The sequence below is a fragment of the Lepeophtheirus salmonis genome, chromosome 4 (assembly GCF_016086655.4).
Source record: "Lepeophtheirus salmonis chromosome 4, UVic_Lsal_1.4, whole genome shotgun sequence".
NCBI classification, from domain to species: domain Eukaryota; kingdom Metazoa; phylum Arthropoda; class Copepoda; order Siphonostomatoida; family Caligidae; genus Lepeophtheirus; species Lepeophtheirus salmonis.
The window spans coordinates 12,581,499-12,601,148 of record NC_052134.2 but is presented as its reverse complement, the minus strand read 5'-3'; the positions used below and the strand labels follow the sequence as shown (position 1 = coordinate 12,601,148).

Here is a 19,650-nt window from a genome sequence, read left to right as displayed (position 1 = left end):
ATTAAAACCAAGTAAATAAATTCTGAACACGTGATTAATTTTTGTTCAAATTTAGATCCTACAATAATAATATATTTTTCCATAAGGTGCGCTCGTGGTGCATTAATTAATTAAAAAAATAGAAAATCGAATTATTAATAATTTTTCCATCAGATCCAGATTCAAAATGTTATCCAAGTTTGTATCAAAGTAAGTCAGACTGAAGTGGTACATACTCTAAGAATGAATATCCTCTAAAGATAAAGGGGAATCTGTTTGAAAATACTTTGAAGAACAGTTATATTGAGGAGGAAAAAAGTGAGAAGCATGCCAAAAATCTTGGGTAAAAATTGAAGCAAACTTACATTCAATCATAATTTGAAGATATTACAAAAAACAGACATGATTCAAAAAAATTCGGAACTGATGCCTTTGGCCTGGATCTTTGTAATAATACTAATAATAATTATAACAAAATAACCCTAAACAATAGTAATTAATATAAAAGAAATTGTGTATCTACAACTTTATAATATTAATGACACATGGTCTCTGATTTTTATGACGCTTGTGTTAACCTGGGTAATATATTATGTACGTATGATATAAATACTAAACAACGTACCATTTTAGAGCGGAATTCTAATAAGAAATTTATAAAGAATTAGCACAACTAGACTATGATAATCTTGTGTTGGCTGGTGATCTAAATCTGTTCGTTGACAAAAGAACGTATTCTTGTAATTACGTAGGGGAATATAACTTAAAATCTATGAAAGTTTTAGAACTGATGATGGAAGATCTGAGAATGGTTGAAGCAGTTAAATTTTGGCATGGAGATAGTTTTATCGATACATGGTCGACTAAAATGAAGTCCCATATATCCCTTACTTATAAATTCGGAGCTGACAAAGAGATTAAAACATATCGAGACTATTAATGACGGTAGATCAGACCATAAAGCTTTTGTAGTAGAGCTTTCTCTGTGTCATCAGAGGAAAAGATGGATAATGCCCAAAAAGATTTTGAACAATTGAAGGTTCATTGATTGGGCCTCTAAACATTTGGACCTTTTTATTGATAAACTAAAAACAAATGGAAAAAATACAAATAAAATTGTTGGTGGACTATTTAATGGAATTAAGAGAATTACGATAGAGGAAATTTGAGATGAAAAAAACAAAAAAAAAAAATGACAGGATAAGACAACTTACCCGCTTCAAGACCCAGCTTCAATCGACTGAGTCCTATATTCAACAGATTAAACAAACACAAATATTAATGCTTGAATATAAAAGACTTTCTTTCAAAGAATATTTGAAACGCCTTAGAGAGTTGAATGAGGACGCATACCGTGTTAAAAAAATATGTGTCTGTCTTTGAGAGAAACAGAAGCCAAGAAGCTCAGAATAAACTGGTAAAATAACAAAACCATATTTTTCCAGAATCGGACTTTAATTTGTACGTCAGGAAGCATTTGAAAGAAGACCGGCCTTTTGTGGATTTACTTTTCAAACATTTCTGCAACCAAACAGCGAAAATAGCAGCTAATTCAAAACTAATTCCTGAAGGGCATTTTACGATATTACGCTGAACACGGATGTGAATTATTAAAAATGCTAAGTCGGATGGGAGATATAGTGCAATAATAGCAGTTGCTTTCTGCAAGGCTTTTGATACAATAAAGGCTGGTTTGAAGCAAAATTGAAAAAAACTTTTGCGATCACATATATACCATGATAAGAGGCTTTATTTAAAATGCGCCCTCCTTTCTCAACATAGATGGTGTCCTCTCAAAAGCAATAAGGTCCAAGAGGGGCACCCGCCAGGGAGATCCCCTATCTCCATACCTTTTTAATTTGGCACTTTTAACCCTTCATGGGCAAAGTAAACAACAATCAAATGTTTGGAATCAATTTCGGAGGGAAGAAAGGCTCATGTCAATTTTACGCAGATGACAACTATATTCTTTTAGAAGGCGCTTCGGAAGAGGAACTGAAGAATAAAGCAAGGCTATGCCTGAGACTGTACGAACGTTTTAAAAAGATATCTGGTCTTAATATCAAGTAAGATAATACAAAAATCCTTGATATTGGTTCCAATAAGTCTAATTTAAAAACCATGGCTGGATGTGAGGTCGTCGACCATTTAAAACAGACTAGGAAAAGACACAAAATATTGAATGGAAAAGATGAGAAAGATTGAATGCAACGCAAAAATAATGAAAGCTGCTAATACGAACTTCTCCAAGAGGGTATGCTGATGGAACTTTTATGTGAAGGTTCATATACTACCTAACTGGAGACTGAAGATTTTCATTAATATGAATATTTAGTCCATCATTTCTCATAAGTAGTGAGGTTTACAAATAGGTAATTAATTGAGTATGAAAGAAATACTTTAACTTTTTATTTTATTTTTGTGATAAGTTAATAGAATTAAGAACTTGAGACATACCTACAATCTGTCAGAATGTCAGATATCATATCTATTTTTCAAAAAAAAAAAAGTGATAAAATGTTGATCATATAATACGTGAATAAATATTTGCAATTTTTTTTTATAAACAATGAAATCTAAAATGAAGGATTAAGTTTAAGTAGCATAAAATATATATAAATTCTGAATGAGTACATTTTTTTGGTTCTTAGTTGTAGACTATTTCCACCTAACTTACTCAAAGTTCATTATATTAGCTAAATACAAATATTCGTAAAGTAGAAGTAAAATTGTAACCATGATATATTTCTATATCAATAATGTCATCAATCAATACTGTAGCTGTTGTCATAGTCTAAACAATTAACAAAAGGAAAAGTGAAAGACACCTTTATCAAATCTCGTAACAATGAAATACAACTAATTATAAATGAAAATATAAAATAAAGCACTATAGATACAAAAAAATAATGTATTCAAATAAAAATATTTATAACTTCTTTAATAAATTGTATAAATTTTATATTCATCTATTTAAAAAATGTCATTAAATCCGGAATTAGGTAGTTGTTAATCAGAATCGGAGAAATGGGTATTTATTCCTGGAACCCGTATTAGCATCAGCAAAATAATTTTTAATTTGTCATTCCGATGCTTATTTATTAGTGTTATTTAACTATTTATTATTATTTTTAGTAATGAAAAAAATAGCCATTTCCCCAAGATTAAGGAATTGTTGCTTTTTACTAGAAAATTTTATATCTGAAATTTTTTTACAAAAAATTTTAATTTATATTTATTTTGTAATTTTTTACAATAAATGTATTTTCTTGAAAGAACTAGAATTTTTTGAATTTTTTTGTGTACACAGCTGTGGATGTTTTAATTTTTTCTCCAAAATATTTAATTTTTTTCTCAATAGCAGTGAATTTTTGAAATTTTATCTAAACAACTATAGATTTTTGAACTTTTTTCCCAAAAAAATGTATTTTTGTGTGAATAGTTGTGGATTTTTGAAAAAAATTTAAATATGAAATTGTATATTTCAAATTTAATTTGTGAAATAATTTTCAAAAACTAAAATTTTAATTTTTGGATTTTTTTTCTTTTTTAAATTCCAAAAAACCCAAAAATAAGCTCCGGAGAATTGAGCCAAAACTGCCCATACTATTAGGAAGTTCCAATTTGTTTTTTTTAACTTTTCCCAATATGCGTACATCCTCCGCCATAATTATATCCGAGCCCAAAGATCCCAAAACGTGATACCCTTGACGAATGTGAGCACCATGAATACGATGGGATGAGTTCTAACCATACCCGGGATCAGCCTCACGTTCAGCTTCAGAAGAAGCTTCAGTATCACACTTTCCAAATAAAATTTTATAAATAATTTAAGCCAAATGGTATAAGTAAATCTAAAGCTGATTTGGCCAGTAGTGGGTACTCATTCATTAAAGAAAAAAGAATATGTCAATTTTTTAGAATCAAAATTTGTTTTTAGCGTATGGTTACATAAAAGTTGAATAAGAACATCTTTCATGACATACAAATCATGATAAGCTGGGGGGCAAAAGGGGCCTATCCAGTTATTTTTTAGTGGATCCCTCTCTTCTGAGAAATACTCATAAAAATTAATGACGCAAGAGTTTAAATTGTATTCTTCTATTTGGAAATTATCTTTCGATCCATCCATAGTTGCTAGTGACCCCCACTATTGGAAACAAGTTGTTCTAAAGGACTCTAGATTTTGTATAAAATGATAAAGAATCGGTAATATTATAAATATATGATGAGAGTATTTTTTTTAAAATGTACTTCAATTTATAGTCAACTAGGAGCAGTACCCGGAGTTATTATGGGTGGATGAACAGACACACTTTGCTTTAATAACATAGAAGATATCTCCCAAATAAATTCTGTGTGTTGCTTTCTATTTTTCATCTGCACACGCACACGTTTAAATGTTCTCTCCTCAAGAATGAAAAGATAACAATAACAGCTTGAGATTTTTTTAAAATTTGATGGGATGAGCCAAGGAGTACTTTCGTCTCTAGACCACTACCTGGTTGAGCTTTAACGACACACACACATTGCTAAACCTGATCCCAAGTCACATTCATGATTTATTATTTCATATCATCTACTTATTTTCTATTTTAATATGAGCTTTAGCTAGACATACTCCTTCTTCAAAAACAGCCCTTGATTCATATTTTTTTCTTAGAACAAGGATTTAAACTGTCCTAAAATACACTAAAAAATGACTTTAGGAAAGAATACCCACAAATAAGCAAGCATTCACAAAGACTTTGCTCTATTATCATTTCCAAATGTATATAGATGTTTACCACAAAATATGTTGTAATAAAGGAATAATTTTTTTATGAAATGTATTTATGAACTAAACAGAAGGCTTAACAAAACCGACATGAAAAAAAAAAAAAGTTACATAAGATCAAAAAACTACAAGATTCATTTTTTTGAATACTTCTTCCAAGTGATGCTCTTTATGACTGAAAAGAAAGAGCTCTTTAATAATAGTATCCTCCATAATGGTATCCACTGAGATAAGGATATCCTGATCCATGTCCGTATCCTCTGCCATAATTATATCCGAGCCCATAAGGACGACCATGATATCCCCCACGAAGGTGACCACCATAAGCACGATGGGATGAGTAGTAACCATATCCGGGATCAGCCTCAGCTTCAGGAGAAGCTTCAGCATCACGTTTTCCAAGAAAGTGTCCTCCATAACCAAGGGAGTGTCCTCCATAACCAAGGGAATGTCCTCCATATCCATAGGAGTGTCCTCCATAGCCGACAGGGCGAGGAGTATAAAAGTAGCTGTTGGTATAAGCAGCGGCATATGGTCTTCCATATCCATAGAGTCCTCCATAGCCGTAGTAAGGTTCAGGATCGGCTTCAGCATCTGCTTTGGCATCAGGAGATGCAAAAGCAGAGACAACAAAGAAAGCAAGGACCTGAAAAGAGTTGAATATGATAAAGAAATGAATCTTGGATAAGACTAATGCTGAAAAGGTGTTTGACTCACACTGAAGAATGTTTTCATTTTGTATTATGAGTTGACTTGTCTATTTTGATCTATGTAACTGATGATCTGAGAATGATGTCGTTATCAAAATCTACATTGATTTATATACCTACCCATCCATGTAATTTTCATTCTTTTTAGGGAGGCAAAAAGTACATATAAGGTTAATTGTGCGTCTCTGTTACATAGTTATGTATATTATACGGCTTGCTTTGAATCTAATTATTATACATTTATTATTTACCATCCCTCTTTGCCTTCATTCTAGAGGGACGATTCCAAAGCTATCTTAAAAATAAAAGTCAGTCACTATCATGCCTTGGAATAGTTATGAACGTGCGTTTGCCGTCGAAATCATAAATGGTTCGAATGAGGATTTCTTTATTACTTAAACTAACTGTAATTTAGCTCTTGAGTATTTCTAAGTGAAGTTTTGAGAAATTAGTTAATTTTTCCCATTTATAATATCCAACTAACGATTTTTTTAATTTATTTTGATAATTTTAAATTTGCAGAATTATTTGAACAAAAATAATTCCAGGAATAATTTTGGTAGTGAGATAAAAATGAAGTTGTCAGATTTGGTGTTATGCAAGGATTGTAAATTGGTGTGGTTTTGTTCAAGTGGGGGGTAAGTCGAAGGGGTTTTATTTCCGAAAAAACCTTTGAATAATCGCCAATAACGAATTACTTAATCAAACAATCATTCTCATCTTTGAATTAATACATGTTACCAATTTAATTTATCATCTTTTTGTATAAAATAGTTATCTTTTTAAGTCCTCTTTCTGAAAAGTTTTTTTTAAAGAGAAACGAAAAAAAATGTAAAGATCTTCGTGGTGGGTGGGGGAGTCAACCATCTGATTTAACATTTAAAATTGTACAAAATAATTTTTTTATTATTGTTATCATTATGAAATGAACATATAACTTTTTTGATTTATAAAACTTGTTGTATAACTTTCTGAAAATAACCTGTGTTGCTCACCCTGTATAAAGTGTCAGTTCCCTTTTATTAGCTAGAAGCAACAACCTCAAGCACAGTTTTTTAAATAGTTTTTTTCAGAAATGAAAACCTCTCCATGTTCATTTGAAATAATCTAATTCCTTCTACTGAGTATATATATATATTTTTTTTAAATGATCCCGAATCTCTTTAAACGTTTCTGATACTGTTATAATTGTGTTATAGTTATGTTTAATTTGATTGTCCTGTTTTTTGGATTCACTCCTCAGTTCAACAGAACTGTATTTAAAATATCGGATATCGTCATCTTTACTAAGATACATTTTAATGACGTTCGATCAAAGTGCTGAAATTGCAATCAATTGAAGACAATTTCTGTCATATTTTGGTAATGTAGGACTCTGGAAGTCATCAACCAGGATATTGAGAAGGCCTGATTCGCATGAGCTTCTACATTATTCGAAGGCACCAGCTATAAACTCCGTAAGGCATCGAAAGTTATTTGTAAACTCCAAACTCGTATCTTTAAAGTGCGAAACAAGATGAGATTAACTCGAATACAGCTACTCTTTTAATTATTTTCTAACGGCAATGGTGATATTATTTTGATTTCTTTTTTTTTTAATGTGAACAATTTGATAATTGCTATCGATGTCGTTATTAATAAATTTCTTCATTGTTAGTTGGGTAAAATGTAGTATAATTACTTTGTTAATGGATATATAGGTAGTTTATGTATATTCAAAAAGGGGAAGGTAATAATATTACGCAACCTCAAATTCTCATCCGTTTTTTGAAAAAAATATTAATCATTACTTTTATGTTATGTTTTATTTACTAGTGTTTTTAAACCTGTTACTTGAATTTTCTCAACTCTTATGTTTTAAATGTTATTTATAGTAGAATATTAAATATATATTAAAGTTGGATATAAAAAAAGTGAAAAAAAAAATCAATTTTTTTAAAATTAGCTCATATTATTTTAAATTCTTTAGAAGAGTCAACCGTATTGGGCATCCTTAGCCACTAGTCAATTCATAAATATAAATAATGTTGACCAATCAGAACATTGAAGCTTTCTTCTTTTGAAGCTGAATTCATTGGTAAAAAAATGTTCTATAGCATAGTCAGAGTTTGTTGGAGGCTAGGCTCTTCGTGCTCTTTAAAATATAATTCATTCACTCTAGTATAAACTTCAAAATCTTGGTCTCCTGCTTATCTTCTAATACAGCGTATCTCAAACCTTTTTTTAGTCAGCCCAACTTATAAAGTGCAAAAAATCTCAAGGGATCCCAATCGGAAATATGATTAAAAATGACATTGCATAGCCTAAATGCAAATATCTTGTTTATTACGACGAAACTGTAATGAAGAGTATACTACCAACTGTATTTATTGGTAGAAATAATAACTTTAACCTTTATAATACACAGATTGAGTAAGTTTTACAAATTTTGTTTGACCGCCAAAACATTAAAATAACTTAAGAACCCAACAAGAGGACCAGGATAACTCAAATGAAGTGAGGGGAGGGGAAGATGCTTCATGTCATAGTGGATCATGTTCAGTTCTTGTGGGGCTTTTATTTTTAGAAAACCATCAATTATGATGTTGGTTGCCCCTTGCTTTCTGTGAAGTCAAATGTATTTTGACGTTTAGTTGATAAAACCGTATAATGACCTACAGACTATTGACATGTTTCGTTATTGACAATGGGTACTGATTTTTTTAATTATAAATTAAAATACATTGAATTATAAATTAATTAAAAACTTAAAGTTTTGTTAATGAACATTCTTGATATAATGCACTGAGTTCCCAAACTTTTGGAAAAAAGAGATCCCAAAAATTAAACGTAGTTCATGAAATGGCAAACATTTGAACGGTTATGCAATTAAGTTAGTCAAATTTTTGTATCATTTTTTCAGCTATTCCATCCATTTTGTAAATATAAATTAAAATGCTAAAAATACTTTTATGAATATAAGATATTGAAAAAAACGTAATTCACCTTAATAACCTAATTTTAACAACATGATTTTTAGTCCTCAAATTAAAGAAGAAGATTAATCCAAGAAATCAATTGGAAAAATATAGGAACGACTTTAAACAAAACAGTTAATTAAAATAATTTAACCTTGATTACAAGTGGCTAAATATACGAATAAATCAAACAAAGCAAATTGTCCAGATAAATAGATAATTTGGTAAGGCATTTTATAAAAAGATGACTTAAAGGCATCAAAATATTAAGGTGGCAAGGAATATAGTTTATAACATTTTTAATATTTTATACATTGATAAAAATAAGAAAGACAACGAAGAAATAATTGAATTTATTGTAATATAAAATATCCATATGTACTACATGAAACCATTTCACTTCTTTTTTTGTGGTGTATGAACTTAAAATTGAGACTCAAAATGGAATAACATTGCAGGCTGGGGGTTTTGAAAATAAGTTCATAATCGAATTAAAGTCTGAATTTGAAGGATATACACAGTGCATTGAGCAAAGCAGGTCTATATTATCTTTGACTTTGTGTACAGCAGCTCTACGTTAAGCAGCAATTTGTATTCATTTTGATATAAGTTAATATGGAATATATCTTTTCGTATAAATAATTTAAGCCAAATGGTATAAGTAAATCTAAAGCTGATTTGGCCAGCAGTGGGTACTCATTCATTAAAGAAAAAAAAGAATATGTCAATTTTTTTAGAATCAAAATTTGTTTTTAGCGTATGGTTACATAAAAGTTGAATAAGAACATCTTTCATGACATACAAATCATGATAAGCTGGGGGGCAAAAGGGGCCTATCCAGTTATTTTTTAGTGGATCCCTCTCTTCTGAGAAATACTCATAAAAATTAATGACGCAAGAGTTTAAATTGTATTCTTCTATTTGGAAATTATCTTTCGATCCATCCATAGTTGCTAGTGACCCCCACTATTGGAAACAAGTTGTTCTAAAGGACTCTAGATTTTGTATAAAATGATAAAGAATCGGTAATATTATAAATATATGATGAGAGTATTTTTTTTAAAATGTACTTCAATTTATAGTCAACTAGGAGCAGTACCCGGAGTTATTATGGGTGGATGAACAGACACACTTTGCTTTAATAACATAGAAGATATCTCCCAAATAAATTCTGTGTGTTGCTTTCTATTTTTCATCTGCACACGCACACGTTTAAATGTTCTCTCCTCAAGAATGAAAAGATAACAATAACAGCTTGAGATTTTTTTAAAATTTGATGGGATGAGCCAAGGAGTACTTTCGTCTCTAGACCACTACCTGGTTGAGCTTTAACGACACACACACATTGCTAAACCTGATCCCAAGTCACATTCATGATTTATTATTTCATATCATCTACTTATTTTCTATTTTAATATGAGCTTTAGCTAGACATACTCCTTCTTCAAAAACAGCCCTTGATTCATATTTTTTTCTTAGAACAAGGATTTAAACTGTCCTAAAATACACTAAAAAATGACTTTAGGAAAGAATACCCACAAATAAGCAAGCATTCACAAAGACTTTGCTCTATTATCATTTCCAAATGTATATAGATGTTTACCACAAAATATGTTGTAATAAAGGAATAATTTTTTTATGAAATGTATTTATGAACTAAACAGAAGGCTTAACAAAACCGACATGAAAAAAAAAAAAGTTACATAAGATCAAAAAACTACAAGATTCATTTTTTTTGAATACTTCTTCCAAGTGATGCTCTCTATGACTGAAAAGAAAGAACTCTTTAATAATAGTATCCTCCATAATGGTATCCACTGAGATAAGGATATCCTGATCCATGTCCGTATCCTCTGCCATAATTATATCCGAGCCCATAAGGACGACCATGATATCCCCCACGAAGGTGACCACCATAAGCACGATGGGATGAGTAGTAACCATATCCAGGATCAGCCTCAGCTTCAGGAGAAGCTTCAGCATCACGTTTTCCAAGAAAGTGTCCTCCATAACCAAGGGAGTGTCCTCCATAACCAAGGGAATGTCCTCCATATCCATAGGAGTGTCCTCCATAGCCGACAGGGCGAGGAGTATAAAAGTAGCTGTTGGTATAAGCAGCGGCATATGGTCTTCCATATCCATAGAGTCCTCCATAGCCGTAGTAAGGTTCAGGATCGGCTTCAGCATCTGCTTTGGCATCAGGAGATGCAAAAGCAGAGACAACAAAGAAAGCAAGGACCTGAAAAGAGTTGAATATGATAAAGAAATGAATCTTGGATAAGACTAATGCTGAAAAGGTGTTTGACTCACACTGAAGAATGTTTTCATTTTGTATTATGAGTTGACTTGTCTATTTTGATCTATGTAACTGATGATCTGAGAATGATGTCGTTATCAAAATCTACATTGATTTATATACCTACCCATCCATGTAATTTTCATTCTTTTTAGGGAGGCAGAAAGTACATATAAAAGTTTAATTGTGCGGGTTTGCCAGATAGTTATGTTCACTTTACGGCCTGCTTTGAATATAATTATTATATATTTATGTAAATAAATGAAGGGTTTTCCATCCCTTTTTGCTTTTATTCAAGATGGATGACCTTAAAATTATCTTGACAATCAAAGTCAGTCGCTATTATGCGTTGGAGGATTGAGGAACGTTCGTTTTCTGTCGAATGTAACTATTGGCAAATAATGAGTGGACAGAATATTTTAGAGTAATACAACTAATTGCAACTTAGCTCTTGAGTTTTTTATTTGTGAAATTTTGAAAAATAAGTTAATTGCTTCAATTTTTAATAAACAATAAACGATCTTTGCAATTCATTTTCATGATTTTAAATTTGCAAACTTCAATAAACTCAGATCCTTTAAAGGATAATCATTTTAGAGATCTATCAAACCTGGTGTTAAGCAAAAATTATAAGTTGGCGTAGTTTGCTCAAATTGGGTAGTTAAAATCACATTTATTTTGTAAAACCCAACATTTTTAACGTAGATGAGAAATCGTCTGTAACTAATTGTCCAATCAATTTATCATCAGTGTACAAAAAACACTGATTTGTACGGTGCTTAACAATTTTTTGACCACCGCATCCATACAGCAACAGAAAAATCAAACAACAAGACCAGAAGAACCCAATGAAGTGCAGAGCTAAGGCTACATTTCACAGTCAATTCTCGTGGTGTGTTTCTTTTTAGATACGATTTATCATGATGGTGCTAGTTCCTTGTTCTTTGTTAAATCAAATGTATTTTGAAAGTTTAATGATAAAACAGTATACTGCGAACTGCAGTCAGGCTAACCCGGCAGATTTTTGACATGATACATTATTGATAATGGGCATTGGAAACAATTGTGTACTGTTAATTTTATATTTTTAGTTAACCGAAATAAATTAAAAATTATATCCATTCATATGTAAAATGAATGTGTTTTTTATTCAAATATATTTATAACTGAAATTTAGATTTTTTAAATAAGATATCAAAATATGTATTTTTCTGACGGCACACATGACATGTTTTAAAGAAAATCCTAGTGTTCTGCGGCACCCACTTTGAGAAACACTCTTCTAATGGACTCTTGATTACTTTTTTTCAAATATAAAGAATAATTGTTAAGACGGTAAAATTGAAAGATAAAACTAAATACTGAGAATAAAACTTTTTATATGTACTTCGATTTATAGTCAACTAACGATAGTGCCCGGCATTATGCAAAGTTATTATGCACCAACGAACAGACACATTTTGATTTAATAATAGAGAAAATAACTCACCAAACGCAATCATGAGTGTTATTGGTCATTTTCTTGAGAAGACTCACACATTGTTACTTAAGTCGTGTATGTTCTCTCCTCAAGAATGAAAAAAGATAATAATAAGCTGGATATATATTTTTTTAATATGAACGAAGAGCCAGGATGTACTTTAGTCTCCAAAGTTTATAGAGGGCAACCTGGCTGAGCTGTAACTACATACACTCGCTGCTAAACCTGATCTAAAGTAACAAATTATTTAAAAAATATATACAATAGTCGTTTAAAATGTCCGTGCAAAGTCTGAGAGATGGTACTACTGGTACGTATCGAGGCTATGTTAAGTTAGTAGCATCTCTTGAAAAAACTGACACCAACTTTCAGCTAGATTGATCTATTTCTTTCTATTTAGCATTTGTTAAAATCAAGAAAGTTAAGTGATTTAAAAAAAAAATGGACGAAATATAATTTTGTGTTTTGATTAAACATTACTTTATGACAGGCAAAACACCTCAGAGGACTAAAAAGAAGCTTGATAAACGTTATGGGGACTCTGCATCTTCGATAAAGCAGTTTATATGTACTTTCAAAATGTTTGGAGTGGCCATATGGGCACAAGTGACACTGAACGTTCTGGACACCCTCTTGAGTTTACTACTTCAGAAATCATAGAGCCCAATACATGATATGTTGATGGGTAACATACGAGTTAAGGTCCATCAGATTGCTAATGCTGTGGGCATCTCGAGTTGCAATTGCTAAGGTCTGAGTTTGTGCATTATTGTGATGGAAAATCACTTTTTTGTGGGCCAATCGCAGGCATTTGCCTTGCCTTTCAGTTTTTAAATAGTCCAATGTCATTGAATAATGTGCTTCTTTAATATTTTTATACTTTTCCACATAGTTAATGAGGATTATTCCTTGCAAATCCAAAATACAGTCGCAATAATCTTTATGCCCGATTCTTAGATTCAAACAAATGCCTAACAGAAAGAAATAGATGATCTGGCTGAAAGTTCTTCCAAGAGATGTTATTATCTAAACATAACCTCGATACACGCCAATAGTGGCATCTCTTGGACTTTGTACAGACTTTTCAAAAAAAACCTCATAATGTAAATTCTTTTCATTTTTCGTGTGAGTTTTAGCTACACATACTCGTTGCTAAAACCAAATCATAAAAAGATTTTGTGGCGATACCTCCAGTTCAAAATTTTGATATAATTATATTTACTTATCAATAAAATTAACTATTTCGGTCTTACTCAAAACATTCTATATAACCCTTACTTTTTTAATTAAATAATTGACAGAGTCAATATCCATATTAATAGACATACCTACCAAAAAATGTCTTGAATGAAATTATAAGACTTTTTTGTTTACGAAATGTATTTATGAACTAAACAGAAGGCTTATAAAACCGCCATGAAATAAAAAAAAGTTACAAAAGATCAAAAAACTACAAGATTCATTTTTTTTGAATACTTCTTCCAAGTGATGCTCTCTATGACTGAAAAGAAAGAACTCTTTAATAATAGTATCCTCCATAATGGTATCCACTGAGATAAGGATATCCTGATCCATGTCCGTATCCTCTGCCATAATTATATCCGAGCCCATAAGGACGACCATGATATCCCCCACGAAGGTGACCACCATAAGCACGATGGGATGAGTAGTAACCATATCCGGGATCAGCCTCAGCTTCAGGAGAAGCTTCAGCATCACGTTTTCCAAGAAAGTGTCCTCCATAACCAAGGGAGTGTCCTCCATAACCAAGGGAATGTCCTCCATATCCATAGGAGTGTCCTCCATAGCCGACAGGGCGAGGAGTATAAAAGTAGCTGTTGGTATAAGCAGCGGCATATGGTCTTCCATATCCATAGAGTCCTCCATAGCCGTAGTAAGGTTCAGGATCGGCTTCAGCATCTGCTTTGGCATCAGGAGATGCAAAAGCAGAGACAACAAAGAAAGCAAGGACCTGAAAAGAGTTGAATATGATAAAGAAATGAATCTTGGATAAGACTAATGCTGAAAAGGTGTTTGACTCACACTGAAGAATGTTTTCATTTTGTATTATGAGTTGACTTGTCTATTTTGATCTATGTAACTGATGATCTGAGAATGATGTCGTTATCAAAATCTACATTGATTTATATACCTACCCATCCATGTAATTTTCATTCTTTTTAGGGAGGCAAAAAGTACATATAAGGTTAATTGTGCGTCTCTGTTACATAGTTATGTATATTATACGGCTTGCTTTGAATCTAATTATTATACATTTATTATTTACCATCCCTCTTTGCCTTCATTCTAGAGGGACGATTCCAAAGCTATCTTAAAAATAAAAGTCAGTCACTATCATGCCTTGGAATAGTTATGAACGTGCGTTTGCCGTCGAAATCATAAATGGTTCGAATGAGCATTTTTTTATTACTTAAACTAACTGCAATTTAGCTCTTGAGTATTTCTTAGTGAAGTTTGAGAAATTAGTTAATTTTTCCCATTTATAATATCCAACTAACGATTTTTTTAATTTATTTTGATAATTTTAAATTTGCAGAATTATTTGAACAAAAATAATTCCAGGAATAATTTTGGTAGTGAGTTAAAAAAGATTTTGTTAGATTTGGTGATATGCAAGGATTGTAAATTGGTGTGGTTTTGTTTCGAGTGGGGGGTAATTCGAAGGGCATTTATTTCCGAAAAAAACCTTTGAATAATCGCCAATAACAAATTACTTAATCCAACAATCATTCTCATCTTTGAATTAATACATGTTGCCAATTTAATTTTTCATCTTTTTGTATAAAATATTTATCCTTTTAAGTCCTCTTTCTGAACAAATTTTTTTTAAGAGAAACGAAAAAAAATGTATAAATCTTCGTGGTGGGTGGAGGAGTCGACTATCTGATTTAACATTTAAAAACATTCAAAATAATTTTTTTATTATTGTTATCATTATGAAATGAAAATATAACTTTCCTGAATTATAAAACTTGTTGTATTACTTTTTGAAAAGGAAGCTGTGTTGCTCACCCTGTATAAAGTGTCATTTTCCTTTCATTAGCTAGAATCAACAACCTCAAGCACAGTTTTTTAAATTTCACCCTTCACAAAGGAAATGTCAAGTAGCTCTAAACAAGATGAAATTAACTCGAATACAGCTAGTCTTTTAATTATTTTCTAACGGTAAATGTGATATTATTTTAATTTCTTTTTTTTTTTAATGTGAACAATTTGATAATTGCTATCGATGTCGTTATTAATAAATTTCTTCATTGTTAGTTGGGTAAAATGTAGGATAATTACTTTGTTAATGGATATATAGGTAGTTTATGTATATTCAAAAAGGGGAAGGTAATAATATTACGCAACCTCAAATTCTCATCCGTTTTTTGAAAAAAATATTAATCATTACTTTTATGTTATGTTTTATTTACTAGTGTTTTTAAACCTGTTACTTGAATTTTCTCAACTCTTATGTTTTAAATGTTATTTATAGTAGAATATTAAATATATATTAAAGTTGGATATAAAAAAAGTGAAAAAAAAAATCAATTTTTTTAAAATTAGCTCATATTATTTTAAATTCTTTAGAAGAGTCAACCGTATTGGGTATCCTTAGCTACTAGTCAATTCATAAATATAAATAATGTTGACCAATCCGTAAATTGAAATTTTCTTCTTTTGAAGCTAAATTCATTAGTAAAAAAATGTTCTATAGCATAGTCAGAGTTTATTGAAGGCCAGGCTCTTCGTGCTCTTCAAAATATAATTCATTCACTCTAGTATAAACTTCAAAATCTTGGTCTCCTGCTTATCTTCTAATACAGCGTTTCTTAAACTTTTTTTAGTCAACCCAACTTATAAAGTGCAAAAAATCTCAAGGGATCCCAATCGGAAATATGATTAAAAAGGACATTGCATAGCCTAAATGCAAATATCTTGTTTATTACGACGAAACTGTAATGAACAGAGTATAATACCAACTGAAGTTAATGGTAGAAATAATAACTTTAACCTTTATAATACACAGATTGAGTAAGTTTTACAAATTGTTTTGACAGCCAAAACAATAAAATAACTAAAGAACCCAACAAGAGGACCAGGATAACTCAAAAGAAGTGGGGAGAGGGGAAGATGCTTCATGTCATAGTGGATCATGTTCAGTTCTTGTGGGGCTTTTATTTTTAGAAAACCATCCATGATGATGTTGGTTGCCCCTTGCTTTCTTTGAAATCAAATGTATTTTGATGGTTAGATGATAAAACCGTATAATGACCTCGACAGACTATTGACATGTTTCGTTATTGACAATGGGTACTGATTTTTTCATTGAATTATAAATTAATTAAAAACTTAAATTTTTGTTAATGAACATTCTTGATATAATGCACTGAGTAAACTTGGTAAAAAAAGAGATCCCAAAAATTAAACGTAGTTCATGAAATGGCAAACATTTGAACGGTTATGCAATTAAGTTAGTCAAATTTTTGTATCATTTTTTCAGCTATTCCATCCATTTTGTAAATATAAATTAAAATGCTAAAAATACTTTTATGAATATAAGATATTGAAAAAAACGTAATTCACCTTAATAACCTAATTTTAACAACATGATTTTTAGTCCTCAAATTAAAGAAGAAGATTAATCCAAGAAATCAATTGGAAAAATATAGGAACGACTTTAAACAGAACAGTTAATTAAAATAATTTAACCTTGATTACAAGTGGCTAAATATACGAATAAATCCTAAACAAAGCAAATTGTCCAGATAAATAGATAATTACAGTAAGGCAGTGTTAATATGGCATCAAAATAGGCGGCACTTACTTTGAGAAAGGCAAGTTAAAATTGAGACTCAAAATGGAATAACATTGCAGGCTGGGGGTTTTGAAAATAAGTTCATAATCGAATTAAAGTCTGAATTTGAAGGATATACACAGTGCATTGAGCAAAGCAGGTCTATATTATCTTTGACTTTGTGTACAGCAGCTCTACGTTAAGCAGGAATTTGTATGCATTTTGATATAAGTTAATATGGAATATATCTTTTCGTATAAATAATTTAAGCCAAATGGTATAAGTAAATCTAAAGCTGATTTGGCCAGCAGTGGGTACTCATTCATTACAGAAAAACCCGCATTTGTCAATTATTTTTGAATCAAAATTTGTTTTTAGTGTTTGGTTACATGAAAGTTGAATAAGGGCATCTTTCATGACATACAAATCATGATAACCAGGGGGGTAAAAGGGGCGTATCCAGTTATTTTTTAGTGGATCCCTCTCTTCTGAGAAATACTCATAAAAATTAATGACACAAGAGTTTAAATTGTATTCTTCTATTTGGAAATTATCTTTCGACCCATCCATAGTTGCTAGTGACCCCACTAATGGAAACAAGTTGCTCTAAAGGACTCTAGATTTTGTATAAAATGATAAAGAATCGGTAATATTATAAATATATGATGAGAGTAATTCTTTTTAAATGAACTTCAATTTATAGTCACCTAGGAGCAGTACCCGGAGTTATTATGGGTGGATGAACAGACACACTTTGCTTTAATAACATAGAAGATATCTCCCAATAACTTCTGTGTGTTGCTTTCCATTTTTCATCTGCACACGCACACGTGTTAATGTTCTCTCCTCAAGAATGAAAAGATAACAATAACAGCTTGAGATTTATTTAAAATTTGATGTGATGAGCCAAGGAGTACTTTAATCTCTAGACCACTAACTGGTTGAGCTTTAACGACACACGCTCATTGCTAAACCTGGCCCAAGTCATATCCATGATTTTTTATTTCATATCATCTACTTATTTTCTATTTTAATATGAGCTTTAGCTAGACATACTCCTTCTTCAAAAACAGCCCTTGATTCATATTTTTTTCTTAGAACAAGGATTTAAACTGTCCTAAAATACACTAAAAAATGACTGTAGGAAAGAATACCCACAAATAAGCAAGCATTCACAAAGACTTTGCTCTATTATCATTTCCAAATGTATATAGATGTTTACCACAAAATATGTTGCAATAAAGGAATAACTTTTTTATGAAATGTATTTATGAACTAAACAGAAGGCTTAACAAAACCACCATGAAAAAAAAAAAAAGTTACATAAGATCAAAAAACTACAAGATTCATTTTTTTGAATACTTCTTCCAAGTGATGCTCTTTATGACTGAAAAGAAAGAACTCTTTAATAATAGTATCCTCCATAATGGTATCCACTGAGATAAGGATATCCTGATCCATGTCCATATCCTCTGCCATAATTATATCCGAGCCCATAAGGACGACCATGATATCCCCCACGAAGGTGACCACCATAGGCACGATGAGATGAGTAGTAACCATATCCGGGATCAGCCTCAGCTTCAGGAGAAGCTTCAGCATCACGTTTTCCAAGAAAGTGTCCTCCATAACCAAGGGAACGTCCTCCATATCCATAAGAGTGTCCTCCATAGCCGACAGGGCGAGGAGTATAAAAGTAGCTGTTGGTATAAGCAGCGGCATATGGTCTTCCATATCCATAGAGTCCTCCATAGCCGTAGTAAGGTTCAGGATCGGCTTCAGGATCTGCTTTGGCATCAGGAGATGCAAAAGCAGAGACAACAAAGAAAACAAGGACCTGAAAAGAGTTTAATATGATAAAGAAATGAATCTTGGATAAGACTAATGCTTGAAAAGGTGTTTCACTCACACTGAAGAATGTTTTCATTTTGTATTATGAGTTGAATTGTCTATTTTGATCTATGTAACTGATGATCTGAGAATGATGTCGTTATCAATATCTACATTGATTTATATACCTACCCATCCATGTAATTCTCATTCTTTTTAGGGAGGCAGAAAGTACATATAAGGTTAATTGTGCGTCTAAGTTACATAGATATATTAGACGGCCTGCTTTGGATCAATTTTTTATTCATGTATGTATACAAATTAAGGGTTATATACATATTATGTACAATGCCAAACAAATTAATTGTTAGGTATATACTGGGTGCGTCCACTTAAGTTTATAATGTGTAGCAGTCATGCTGTAATAGAAATAGCACGTAAACATGGATTCATTTTAAGAGCAATATTCTAAATTTCTCTTGGAAATACAGTCCGTTGTTATCATGCTTTAAATATGTAAGGGGCGTGCATTTACCGTCGAAAATATTATATTGCCAAAAAATGGTTTGAAAGTATATTTTATACAATTAAACTAATCGGAATTTAGCTCTCGAGTTTTTTATTGGTGAGATAGAGGAAATTTCTTAATGGCTTCAATTTCAATTCATTTTCAAAATTTGAAATTGTCAAAATTCTTTGAACGCAAATAGCTCATCATGTAATGATGCTATAGAACTATGTTCAGATTTATCAAATTTAATCGTATGAATTTTTTAGATTTACTTTGGCAAAATCGCAAAAAACTAATTATTTAATTTAC

The 19,650-nt window shown here is 31.3% G+C and overlaps 3 protein-coding genes across 5 annotated transcripts; all 3 read right to left on the bottom strand.

The window, feature by feature from the left end:
- Window positions 1–4,791: 4,791 nt before the first annotated feature.
- Window positions 4,792–5,599, bottom strand: LOC121116778 (uncharacterized). The gene is made up of 2 exons (XM_040711064.1): window positions 5,474–5,599; window positions 4,792–5,402 (listed from the first exon to the last, which is right to left on the bottom strand). The coding sequence occupies exons 1-2, from the start codon at window positions 5,489–5,491 to the stop codon at window positions 4,950–4,952; spliced, it is 471 nt and encodes a 156-aa protein (XP_040566998.1). The 5' UTR covers window positions 5,492–5,599; the 3' UTR covers window positions 4,792–4,949.
- A 4,452-nt stretch (window positions 5,600–10,051) lies between these two features.
- On the bottom strand, window positions 10,052–10,859 carry LOC121116779 (uncharacterized). The gene is made up of 2 exons (XM_040711065.2): window positions 10,734–10,859; window positions 10,052–10,662 (listed from the first exon to the last, which is right to left on the bottom strand). The coding sequence occupies exons 1-2, from the start codon at window positions 10,749–10,751 to the stop codon at window positions 10,210–10,212; spliced, it is 471 nt and encodes a 156-aa protein (XP_040566999.1). The 5' UTR covers window positions 10,752–10,859; the 3' UTR covers window positions 10,052–10,209.
- Window positions 10,860–13,566: 2,707 nt separating this feature from the next.
- On the bottom strand, window positions 13,567–19,011 carry LOC121116780 (uncharacterized). Of its 3 annotated transcripts, none has more exons than XM_040711067.2 (2): window positions 18,910–19,011; window positions 13,567–14,171 (listed from the first exon to the last, which is right to left on the bottom strand). In XM_040711067.2, the coding sequence occupies exons 1-2, from the start codon at window positions 18,925–18,927 to the stop codon at window positions 13,719–13,721; spliced, it is 471 nt and encodes a 156-aa protein (XP_040567001.1). In that variant the 5' UTR covers window positions 18,928–19,011; the 3' UTR covers window positions 13,567–13,718. The 3 variants fall into 3 exon arrangements, with proteins under 3 accessions (XP_040567001.1, XP_040567000.1, XP_040567002.1); XM_040711066.2 differs by lacking the exon at window positions 18,910–19,011 and adding an exon at window positions 14,243–14,368; XM_040711068.2 differs by lacking the exon at window positions 13,567–14,171 and adding an exon at window positions 18,248–18,837 and having other exon boundaries at window positions 18,910–19,007.
- Window positions 19,012–19,650: the final 639 nt, after the last annotated feature.